We start from the raw sequence: 13,019 nt of genomic DNA, 5'->3' as shown, positions 1-13,019 counted from the left end.
TTCAATTTATAGTTAAAGAATAAACTTACAGTATAAAATATTTCTACATGCAGATAAATATAGTTCTGTGTTAAAGTCAAATTGATAAAATTAAAAATAGTATGAAATTATTCTATTTTCCTTCTTGCTTTCATCTTTTAAAAAAGTACTAACTTGCAAAGCTTCATTAAAAAATGTTAACTATTTATAAACAATGTAGAAACAATGAGAACTGCAAGCTTGTGTTAAAGAGTTTCCAGGGAACACTGAGAGTTTAAATGATTTTCCCCCCACAGGTCCAAAAGCCAGAATTGGAGGTTTTAAATTCCCTCTCCAGTTTGTTATCCTTCCTGCCATGCCATATTTCAGTAATAATATTACTGATGATAACCACTGAAGGAAGACAAGATGCGCTGGCATCCCATTCTCTCACACATACCTTATCAATAGACAGAATTGGAGATCTGCTATGATTTGTGCTCACATACCAACTTTCTCTGCTTCCTCTTCATAGTATCATCAGGGATAGAAATGAACTTTTCTGATCTTTATAGAACATTTTCCATAAACCTCCTACTTGACCCAGCTTTCTTGCTCTGAGTGTGACTTTACAGTGTGGTAAATTGCTTGTTGTAAAGTTTACATAAAAGGATAGTGGATAGAGTCAGCCTCAGAGTGAGGAAGACCTGTATTCAAGTCCCGATTCTGGTATATTAGTCCTGTGATTATAGGCTCGTTACTTGACCTCTCAGGGCACCAGGCAGCTCTTTATTTTTTTTTTAATTTATTTAACATATTTAGTTTTCAGCATTGATTTTCACAAGAGTGTGGATTACAAATTTTCTCCCCATTTCTACCCTCCCCCCCACTCCAAGATGGCGTATACTCTGGTTGCCCTGTTCCCCAGTCAGCGCTCCCCTCTGTCACCCCACTCCCCTCCCATCCCCTTTTCCCTTCCTTTCTTGTAGGGCAAGATAAATTTTTATGCCCCATTGCCTGTGCATCTTACTTTCTTGTTGCATGCAAAAACATTTTTGTTTGTTTTTGAACATCTGTTTTTAAAACTTTGAGTTCCAAATTCTCTCCCCTCTTCCCTTCCCACCCACCCTCCCTCCCTAAGAAGTCAAGCAATTCGGCATAGGCCACATGTGTATCATTATGTATAACCCTTCCACAATACTCATGTTGTGAAAGACTAACTATATTTTGCTCCTTCCCAACCCATCCCCCTTTATTGAGTTTTCTCCCTTGACCCTGTCCCCTTTCGAAAGTATTTGTTTTTGACTACCTCCACCCCCATCTGCCCTCCCCTCCATCATCCCCCCCATTTTTTTTTATCTTCTTCCCTCTTCTTTCCTGTGGGGTAAGATTCCCAACTGGGTATGTATGGTATTGCCTCCTTAGGCCAAATCTGATGAGAGCAATGTTCACTCATTCCCCCCTCATCCGCCCTCTCCCCTCCTCCCACAGAACTGCTTCCTCTTGCCACCTTTATGGGAGATAATCCATCCCATTCTATCTCTCCTTATCTCCCTCTCTCAGTATGTTCCTCTCTCATCCCTTAATTTGAATTTATTTCTTTTAGATATCTTCCTTTCATCTTCAACTCACCCTGTGTCCGCTCTCCCTCTCTCTCTCTCTCTCTCTCCATATATATATATATATATATATAAAATATATATACACATACACACATAGATATATACATACATACACATTCACCCATATATATACATAAACATATATGTATGCATATTCCCTTCAGCTACCCTAATACTGAGGTCTCATGAATCATACACATCATCTTTCCATGTAGGAATGTAAACAAAACAGTTCAACTTTAGTAAGTTCCTTGCAATTTCTTTTTCTTGTTCTTTTCCTTGATTACCTTTTCATGCTTCTCTTGATTCTTGTGTTTGAAAGTCAAATTTTCTATTCAGTTCTGGTCTTTACACTGAGAAAGCTTGAAAGTCCTCTATTTTATTGAAAATCCATATTTTGCCTTGGAGCATGATACTCAGTTTTGCTGGGTAGGTGATTCTAGGTTTTAATCCTAGCTCCATTGAACTCCAGAATATCGTATTCCAAGCCCTTTGATCTCTTAATGTAGAGGCTGCCAGATCTTGGGTTATTCTGATTGGGTTTCCACAAAACTCAAATTGTTTCTTTCTGGCTACTTACAGTATTTTCTCCTTGATCTGGGAGCTCTGGAATTTGGCAACAATATTCCTAGGAGATTTCTTTTGGGGATCTATTTGAGGAGGCGATCGATGGATTCTTTCAATTTCTATTTTGCCCTGTGGCTCTAGAATATCAGGGCAGTTCTCCTTGATAATTTCTTGAAAGATGATATCTAGGCTCTTTTTTTGATCATGGCTTTCAGGTAGTCCAATAATTTTTAAATTATCTCTCCTGGATCTATTTTCCAGGTCAGTGGTTTTTCCAATGAGATATTTCACATTATCTTCCATTTATTCATTCCTTCGGTTCTGTTTTATATTTATATTTCTCATAAAATCACTAGCTTCTACTTGCTCCAATCTAATTTTTAAGGTAGTATTTTCTTCAGTGATCTTTTGGACCTCCTTTTCCATTTGGCTAATTCTGCCTTTCAAGGCATTCTTCTCCTCATTGGCTTTTTGGAGCTCTTTTGACATTTGACTTAGTCTGTTTTTTAAGGTGCTGTTTTCTTCAATGTATTTTTCGGTATTTTTTTGGGTCTCCTTTAGCCAGTCATTGACTTGTTTTTCATGGTTTTCTCGCATCCTTCTCATTTCTCTTCCCAATTTTTCCTCTACTTCTCTAACTTGCTTTTCCAAATCCTTTCTGAGCTCTTCCATGGCCTGGGACCAGTTCATGTTTTTCTTGGAGGCTTTTGGTGTAGGCTCTTGCACTTTATTGACTTCTTTAGGCTGTATGTTTTGGTCTTCCTTGTCAGCAAAGAAAGAATGCAAAGTCTGAGACTGAATCTGGCCATATTCCCAGCCAACTAACTTGACCTTTGAGTTTTTCAGTGGGGTATAACTGCTTGTAGACTAGAGAGTTCTATGTTCCACGTTTGCGGGGGAGGTGCCAGCTCTGCCACACCAGCACTGCTCCTTCCCCAACCCCCAACCCGGCCTGGGCTTAGATCTTCAGCAGGCTGTTGCACTCCTGCTCTGATCTGCCACTTAATTCCTCCCACCAGGTGGGCCTGGAGCCAGAATTAACCACAGCTGTAGCTGCCCCACCTCCGCTGCCCCTGGGGCTGGAAGCCGAACCACGAACTCCTTCTACTCCCGCAGCTTTTCCCACTAACCTTCTCCGCAGTCTTTGGTGTTTGTGGGCTAAGGAGTCTGGTAACTGCCACAGCTCACTGATTCAGGGCGCTAGGGCCCCCTCCGCCCGGCTTCTGGTCTGGATGGTCTACGCCGTTCAGGCTGGGTTCTGCTCCACTCCGTTCCCAGCTCCCAGCTCCCAGCTCCCAGCTCCGTGTGGGATAGACCTCACCCAGAGACCATCCAAGCTGTCCTGGGCTGGAGCCCTGCTTCCCTCTGCTGTTTTGTGGGTTCTGCTGTTCTAGAATTGGTTCAGAGCCATTTTTTATAGGTTTTTGGAGGGACTCAGTACGGAGCTCACACGAGTTCCTGCTTACCAGCCGCCATCTTGTTATCAGCCACCAGGCAGCTCTTTAAAGCTCTAAGTTTACAGACAAGCTAAAGATCTGCATCAATGAAGAGGTTCCATATGGGGACATTAGAATAGTAATGCAATAACAGATCTGGACCCCCAGTAAAGTTTAAATGAATTTTAAAAATTATTCCCTCAAATTCTGATTCCACTGGATGTAGTTTAAACCAAATAAAATTATGTAGCATAGTTTTAAGTATTATAAAAAGATTGCAACATTTATTCTAGCTGCCACAGTAATACTGAAGCTGCCATCTCAGTTTTTAGATGAGTAGTGCAACAAGTACATTCATCAGAAAAAAAATTTAAGCAGAATTAGTAGTTGTCTTAAAAATCTAGGTGAATAAAGTTACATTGAATTATAAAATACTCTAGACAAGAAAATTAGATGAGAAAAAATGAAACTGTTAGGGAAACTTAATGGTGAAATGAAACAAAAACTGTATATTACAAAATTCTTTTCTTTGGGGAATTATATTGCTTCATAAAATTCTTAACATTTCAGCCTTAGGCTCTCAACCAGGACTAGTTAATTTGTTAACAATCTTATTGTGTCTATATTGCTTAGCTTTTTTGAGATTGGGACCAAAATGTAGGCTCTAATGACTTGATAAGGTTCACGTCTGACCTAGATGAGCTTTGAACACAAATATATGATAATTAGTGAATATGACTTAATTTCTCATAGCTTTTGATAAAGTATCCATCAGTATTTGTAGGGTGGGAAAAGACGAATAACTTTCTGTTTTGTAAACAGAATAGTTGGATGTTTTGCTTCTAACGAACAATGAATAACACACTATAGGAGCAGAAACCAAGAACAAAGAACTGATTCTGGAAGGCAAAATTTAATCTTAAAGAAATCATTTTTCTGTTTATTTTAGGGCAAAAGTGATATGAATTTTAGCAAAAATGCTATTCCAGAAGGAAAACATTTTTTGTGTCAGAAGATTGTATATTTATGTTTTTTCGATGCAGATACTTATTACTTTAAGAGAGGTACTACAACACTTAGGATAGTTAAATGTGCTAGTTTGATAGATGATGCTAATCTTTATTATTGTTAGCATAATGACAGAAAATACATAGTGACCACAGCTAGTAAACAAGGACAGAAAAAACAATCTCAAATTTTGTTTCGTGCCTGAAAAACAAGCCATTTAGAAGATATCTGAACATACAAAATTTGAGCAGTATTTACTACCCATCAAACTACGGACTCAACTGCTAAGCAACCTATTTCAAACATCCCATGGCTTTCTCCCCTCCCCCTCAAATAAGACACTTGCCTTGTATTTTGCTGAAAAACTTGATGCCATTCACCTAGAGCTCCCTCTTCTCCCCTCCTCATTTCATATTGCTCAGGGCTTTCTGCTACCATTTTCTCCTTCATTGCTATCTCACAGGAAGAGGTGGCCTTTCTCATCGGGAAGGCAAACCCTCTATCTGCATAAATGATACCATTCCATCTCCTCCTCTCCCACAGACTGTCCACTCTAGCATCCCCCTTGTCTCACTTATCATCAGTCCCTACTGGCTGCTTCCCTGCTACCTAGAAATCTGTCCATGTCTCCCCATCCTCAAAACAAACAAACAAAACCCTCACATGATCATTCCATCCCTGCTATCATTCCCTATTTCTCCTTCCTTTTGTGTCTAAATTCCTTGAGAAGGCTGCAATACATGCTTTCACTTATTTTCCTCTTGCTTTCTTCTTTTCTCTAAAATCTGGCTTCCAACCTCATCACTGAATGAAAATTACTCTCTCCAGGGATCTCTTAATTGCCAAATTCAATGACTTTTTCTCAGTCCTTGTCCTCTTTGACCTCTCGGCAGTCTGTGACTTTCTCAATCACCCTCTTCTCCTTGATACACTCTTCTCTCTAGATTTTTGGGACATTACTCTCTCCTGTTTCTTCCATCAATCTGACCCAATATCCTTTGCTGGATCTCCATCTGGGTCATGCCTGCCAAGCAATGCATGTCCCACAGAGTTCTGTCCTAGAACTTCTTCTCTAACTGGTGATTTCATTAGTTCCAAAAGACTCAATTGCCATCTCTATGCTGCTGATTTTCAAATCTTCTCCTACAGTATTAACCTCCCTGTTAAGCTCCAGTCTTGCAGCTCCCACTGTCCACTGTACATCTCCAACTGGATGTCGAGTAAACATCTTAAACTCACTATTTCCAAAACTGAACTCATTTTCTTTTCTCCCCAAACCCTCCCCACTTTCAAACTTCCCTATTACTGTTGAGGGCATCACCATTCTTCCAGTACCCCAGGCTCTCAAACTAGATGTCATCCTTAACTCCTCTGACCACTCCCCATCTAACCTGTTAATTTCACCTTTGCAACATCTCTCTAATGTACCCCCTTTTTTCCTCTGACATCATCTTAGTGTAGGCTTTCAGCTACTCACAACTGGACTGTTGCAATAGTTTGCTAGTTAGTAGGCCTGTCACAAGCCTCTTCACACAACAATCCATACTCCACTGAGCTGGCAAACTGATTTTCCTAAAGTCCAAATCTTACCATGTCACCCTCATCCCCACCCCCATAAACTCCAGTGGCTTCCTATCATTTCCAGGATCAAACATTTAAAGTCCTTTATAACCTGCCCTCCCTACCTCTCCAGTCTTCTTATACTTCACAATCCCCCACCCCCACTAAATGAAGACTTAGTAAGTCTTTAGGTATTTTTCTCAATTCTTAACTAAAATTAGACAATATACAAACTGAACTCATCGGTAGTTTGAATGTGGTTTTCAAATAAGTACATGTGGTTTTTGAATTTTTTTGACATATTACATAGCAAATAAATGCCAGAAAACCAATTTCCTCCTGAAAGTATGTTTTTGCTTAGTAAGGGCTGATAGAATTTTTCACTTGCGGATAAATACAGTATATTGTTTCAATAATAATTAAAGTCAAGTTGAAAAACTTAAGAATACTATTATAAAATTATTATGTTTTATGCTTTCATCTTTTAAAAATTTGCTATATTCCAATGCTTCAAAAAATAAAATGTCAACTACTCATTAAAATAGTATAGAGTGGACTACTCATTAAAACATTTAGAGTCTAACAGTTAGAGTCTAAAACATTTGGAATCAAAAAGAGTCAAAAGCTTATATCAGTTTACTCAGGTTCAGTAAGCAAAATGATAGTTTTTAGAAAGCAAACAAAAATGTCAAAACTCCACATATAATTTTCTTTTAAAAATGTAAATAAGAAATTTACATTTGAATTTAAGAATAAAAACAAAACCCCAGGATGAAAATCAACTGTCTGAAGTAGTTTAGCAATAGTAAGACAACCACTTGGATATCTTTATTGTGCATCTTCCTTTAGCAAAGAAAGAATTCATGAGAAGTCATGAACTGTTTAAAAGAATACTAAAGGAAAAAATCTCCCTAAGCTTGGAACCCATATTAGAAAAAGACTTAAAGTATTTTATTTCAAAAGGATAGCCGCAGAACTGCTGTGGCAGTGTTATACAAACTAATGTCCTTCAAGAAGGAATTCCAGAGGATCATTTCATTAAAGGAAAGATTTTTCATCGTGTACAAAGAAATATGTTGTCCATTCTTGTCCAAATCTGTCTTTAACACCTGTCTCTTTGTTGACATTTGGTTTACATTTATGCCTAGCCCTTGGACAACCAGGGATCCCTCCCTTCAAATTATCAGCCTCTTCCCTTCCAACCAGAGGTGCCCTGTGAGTGAGCAGGACAGGGAATGTGGGAGGAGTAGAGTTATTTGATTCTGAGTGTCCTGAAACACTTCACTCAGTTTCCTAAATGATTCCATTTTCTCTCTTCTGTGCCTTACATGTTATTTTTAGTTTTGTTAATAACAAACAAAAATTCTACCTGTATTTTCCTCAGACATTCAAAGAATGAGCTTGTAAGTCAATTGTCACTACTCTCCTGAGGTCAAGTATCAATAATATCACAATTTATATATGTAAAATCTGACTCTCAGGCAAATTATGAATTGACGGTAGGAAATTTGGTTTTGCTTTTCTTCCAGGGCAGAGTCCTGATATTGTTTATATGTTTATATTCTGTTTTCCCTTAAGCCCTTAAAGCCTCATTTTCCTACTACAGAACCAAAGGATTGTGAGAGTAAGATGATATTAAAGAATCCAGACATCCTCTTTACAGTTGAGGAAATCTAGGCCCAGAGACATAAAGTGGTCTACCCAAAGCAAAACAGCCAGTGAGCAAAGCCAGGATTAGAATGCAGAGGTTATTAAAGCAACTTGCACCATCTTAAAAATGATAAAACATTTCTAGAAGTTAAGCGCCTTGCTTAGTCACAGAACTAGGAAGCGTCTGAGGTAGGATTTGAACACAAATCTTTCTAACTCCAAGTCCAACATTCTATTTAACACACCATTTGGACACTCTCCATTAGATCTCCTGTCAAATCCATGGCCACTCCATTACACTCCTCTGGTTAAATAATTCTCCAATATAGGAATACTCTGAAATGCTAAAGGATCTTTATTTTAATCCTTTGCATAAACTATTCAGCATTGGAACCTCTAAAGCACTCTTTTATTACACCAAAAACCATATAAATAAGTGATATTCCTTAAAGGGAGGGCAAGCATAAATTCTATAGAAATGAGTTATTGGCTACACTGTTTTTAAAAACACACTAAAATACCCAGAATATGTATTTCCTTCACTGACTTGGTTTTTAATGTTTACTAAACGACTCTTTAATCATCTCACTTCTCCTATATTTATTTGTTCTTTTTATCAAACAAACATCAATTGAATATTTGCTGCCAAGAGAAGGGCTTGTTATCAGGAAATATTTAGCTGAGTCAACAGCTGCACAAATCATACCATACCTGGATTCCCCAACGTATTTAAGAGCATTTACAAGGTAGGAGCGGAGCTATGCCACTATAGAATCATGTAAGGAAAGATTTGAGAAGAAATTTAGTCCATCTAGGCCAACTCCATCATTCCACACATAAGAAAAACAAGGTCCAAGGATGTTAAGTGTCATGCTTAAATTACCCTGCTGGTTAGGGTCAGGACCTCGATTAGAATCCAGGTCTCTGGATTCCCAGCACTGGACATCATGCTGCTTGAAATTCCTTCACCACTAGGTATAAAAGGGACAGCAGAGAAGGAAACAATTTTGTTTATTTTACTTTATTTTTGGTCCAGACCTGTGATGTTTCCTCAGTGTAGGGAACTCAGGGTGAGGATACTCTTACCAATTTGGAGCAGTAACTCATGCAATTTATAGGGAACTGCCTGGGGTACAGAAAGATTAAATAACCTTCCCAGGTTCATAGCCAAATATTTGTCCAGTCAGGCCTTGAAATCCAGGTCTTTAAAACTCTGAGACCAGATGTCTACACACTATAAACTCCTGCTTCTCCAAAAAACAACGCCTTTGCAATGGGTGTCCCCCATGCCAGGAATGCTCCCCATCCTCACCCCTCTGCCTCTTAGCTTTCCTTGCTTCTTTCTGCTTAAATCCCATCTTCTGCAAGAGTCCTTCCTGAATCCCTCCTCCAGCTAGCTACTAGTGCCTTTCCCACTGCTGAATGTCCTTATATCTCTCTACTATGCATGCATCTGTAAGCATCTTTTTATTTTCATGTTCTCTCCCTCATTAGAATGTGAGCTTCTTGAGGTCAAGCCTTCCCTTCTTGACACATAGGTAAGCACTTAATAAATTGTTAGTTGACAGACAAATGATAAGCAAGAGTGAGAAGGAATGAAAGAGATTAAGAAATATAAATTATCAAGCTAATGCAATCACATGGGCAAGTAGTTGCCCTTGGTTTATTGAGAGGCAGAAAGATGGTAAGGTTAAAATCTTTTTTATCTTTCCTTTCAAACTAAATGCCTGTTACATATCATACAGCCTCTAACAGATCCAGCATTAGCTCTATTAGCTACATGTATATAAATATCACGCAGCTTTTAATAGACCTAGCTATCCCTAAATGAGGATATCTGAGATTTCCTCAGATGGCACCAGGGCAGGAAGTTGTTGAGAGTGTGTACGGACAGAGATTGCATTAGATTAACTAGATGAGTGATCTCATTGGTACAGGGAACTCCTGCAAGTGGAAATTAACTCTACCAATGTAGGTCCCGCCTTCTCAGCTATTTAAAGTCAGAGAATTTTCTAGGTTTAGTACCGAATTCAAAGTCAGTATTTGTTGCTTCCAGCTGTAAACCTGATACATTAATGAAATAAGATTAAGTTCCATGAAGTCTCAAAACTCTTTTTGGGGGATGTGGGGGTGGGGTACTAAACTACCACAGCTTCTCTATTAATCCTCCCTATAGCTCCCTGGACTTTCCCAAATGCATATTGTGCAAATTACACCACAGATAGGCTACTCCACACATGCTCAGAGGGTAATCATCTGTTTGGTGGTGACCTGATTTAGCCTCAAACTTACCTCCCGGGTAAAGAGGATAGCTGCATCATAATGCTCCTCATGATCATCTCCCAATTGGTTGTGTTGGTGTTGCCATTTGCAGAAGTTCTTGAGAGTAGTGGCCGCGTTCTTGTTTATCTCCAACCCTTTCTCCTTGTCATCCAGCACCACTACCTTCACCACCGCTAGGCGGATGTGGTTCTCGATGCTTGGGTGACTGTAAAGCCGGGAAGCGATGGAAGCCAATGTCAACAGGTAATGCTGTAAGTCCCGGCCATACTTCTTGGCCATAGATACATCCGCCACAAGCAGCAGCTCCACCTGCCTGGCCCTGGAGATGGAGCGCCGCTGACGTCGCCACCCCTTCTGTGGTTCGGTAGCTGGTGCTGCAAAGGGCTGCGGAGATGGCATGATCCGGGACGTTTGGTTAGCCTGAGAAGGGAGTGCTTTTGCTTGTCTATGGCCTGCCCTGGGAGAGCTAGGGGTCTCGCAGCTGCTGCGGAGCTTCAGCGTTTTGAAACTGAAGCTCTCTTTAATAAAGACGTGTAGCACCCGGAGAGACCGGTCCCCAAACAGCCGCCCCTCTTCAGCCTCCCTTGTCCCCAGCAACAACGGCTTTATGGTGTAACGAGTATGTTTAATAGCGAAGAAGCCCTTCATCCCCCCACAGAGGTTAAAAAGGGCTAGGGAGCTATCGCTCCCATCCACAGTGCCTCGGTAGAAGCAGTGATCCCGGTGGCGTTGAGATGGAGGCAGTGTCCCCTGATGACTGCTGTGGTCAAAACCAGGATACAAAAGCTCCGGGAAGCCCACTGAGCCATCTTGTTCCAAATCCAAGAGAAATTTCTTGCCCTCCGCATATAAGAGGTATCCCACTTTGCCTCCTCCGGAGTAAAGTTGGTCAATGTTTTGCACTAGACCTCTAGTCTTGCGGTTGATAGGGGGAGTGTAGGGGGGCTGCTGACGGTACTTTTGCTGCTCCTGCTCCTGCAGCAACTCCTTCTGCTGGTGGTAGTGGAGATGAGCTTCTGCTGTCTCCACTGCAATTGGTGAAAGTTGATGAGTTTGACTGTGTTTAGGTGCTGGCGGAGCCCGGACTCCAGCAGAAGCAAAGTGCGACTCGAATGCCAAAAGGAGCAGAGAAACCAACTTCAAGACCATATTGCTCCCTCAGAGCGTCGGAATAGATGAAGAAGGGAGAAAAAAATTGGAAGGAGAGGGTTTTTTTTTTTGTTTTAAAATAAGCAGTAATGCAAATTACCATGGATTAAAATAAACCTATCTGCCCACATATCTTTATATCTATATCTTTCTATACACACATATACGTATATTTAATATATACATATGTATGTGTGCGTCTGTGTTGCCTGTAGTGTTGAATGAAGTGTAAGAAGGAGGGAAGCAGAAAATGCTGGCAATAAAGCTTATGGATTGTCAAAGCTGAGGTCCTAGTGTGTAACTTTTCTTGGCTGGTTTCTTTTTTTTAAAAACAAAAGTAACGTTTGGATTTTGGCTAGGAAAAAGCTGGAAGAGGAGAATCGGCATAAGGAGAAAGGTAGAAAAGGCAAAAAATTCCAAAGCCATACACAGCAAACAGTTAGCTGCACAAGAAATAAGATTCAGAGTCTAAAACAGGCAACTTTCAGCATTTCCTCTCTCCTCCTATCTCTTTTCCGATCTGGATCATCGATGCTAAGAATGATCACTTTCCACACTAAGCTCCAGCGGTTCTTTCTTTTTAATTTGTTGGTTCCATCTGGTCTCTTGAGAACCTGAGGTGACTGAGGAAAACCCAGATCGCTTTTGGTGAGATGGCAAGATGTCCTCACTTTATCCCCCGTGGCTCTGTATTTTCATTTTTGTTGTTATCCCCAGTTGGTCGATACAGGCAAGGAGAGAAGAGAGAAATGTGAAGATGAGAGGAGGTCGAACAATGAATTTATAGTGGAATGCCATCCTGCAAGGGCAATTTCAAGAATTCGTCACTGCAGGCTGCCTCTTAAAGGGAGAGCTTCAAAACCACCCCTCCCACACTCCCATCTCATTTAATCAGATAGAGAGGAGGGGAAAAAGAGAACAGGATGGGTGGGGTGAAGAGTGACGATTGGAGAATGAGCTAGGGGAGAGAAAAGGAGAGGAAAGAAAGAGGAAAGACGAGGGGTGGAGAGATAGAGAAGGGAGGGAGCAAGTGAAAATATTTTGGTAAGAAAAACTCAATTTCCTTTCAATCATAGTGTTCCCAGCATTATTTTGTATTTCGCAACCAATCGGGATTGCTTGGTCTTTGCTTACCTCATCTCCTGCAGGGATGTTTTGGTGAATGCTTGAGATAGTTATTAGTATGTTTTTAAGTTGAGCTCTCCCTCCCTCCTTCTTCTTCCCTCTTTCCCTCCCTCCACCCTTTTGTAGGCAATTGCTGCTGCAGAACTTTTTCTCTGTGCGTCCAGTAACCCTTTTGATCTCCTGCTTGAGTGGAATTGTAAAATCCGCACAAAGGATTGGATTTTTTTTTCTACTTAACGCGCAAAATTCTTTTCTCCCTCCTCTCCTTTTTACTTTCTCCATTCCCCACTTCCCCTTCCTTCTCCTTCCCCCCAAGCCACACTCTCAGTCAAATCCCTTGTTTGGGATTTTTACAAGGGGTTTCCTGGCACATTAATTGGCTGTACGGAGCATATTCCATCCCTGACCGCAGCTCCCTTCCCATCAGCTCAAGGCAGTACATGCCACATTTGCCAGGCAGCTGAAGAGTCTGGGAACTCTGTCCCTTTGTGTGGGAACTTAGGTTCCTCCTTTTCTCAAATAAGCCTTTCATTATTCCGTACAATCTGTCATTTAGTTCACGGTGTCTGCAATTTCCTTTCTTTTCAGAGGGCAGGGTGGTGAAGACTTAACTCTTTAAATATACTTGTTTTTCATAATTTTCGAAGTACCCTTTATTTGC

At 40.4% G+C, this 13,019-nt stretch overlaps 1 protein-coding gene across 1 annotated transcript in view; it reads right to left on the bottom strand.

The window, feature by feature from the left end:
• Positions 1-11,364, bottom strand: part of ADAMTS5 (ADAM metallopeptidase with thrombospondin type 1 motif 5) — an 86,840-nt gene extending 75,476 nt beyond the window's left edge. The window contains exon 1 of the mRNA XM_036745781.1: positions 10,094-11,364. Within this exon, the coding sequence (XP_036601676.1) occupies positions 10,094-11,233 (1,140 nt within the window). The 5' untranslated portion in view covers positions 11,234-11,364. The remainder of the gene's footprint in view (positions 1-10,093) is intronic.
• Between the last annotated feature and the right edge of the window lie 1,655 nt (positions 11,365-13,019).

Source organism: Trichosurus vulpecula, chromosome 2 (assembly GCF_011100635.1).
Source record: "Trichosurus vulpecula isolate mTriVul1 chromosome 2, mTriVul1.pri, whole genome shotgun sequence".
In the NCBI taxonomy this organism is placed as follows: Eukaryota; Metazoa; Chordata; class Mammalia; order Diprotodontia; family Phalangeridae; genus Trichosurus; species Trichosurus vulpecula.
Note: the sequence above shows the minus strand (reverse complement) of the source record. Positions and strands in the feature narration are given on the sequence as shown.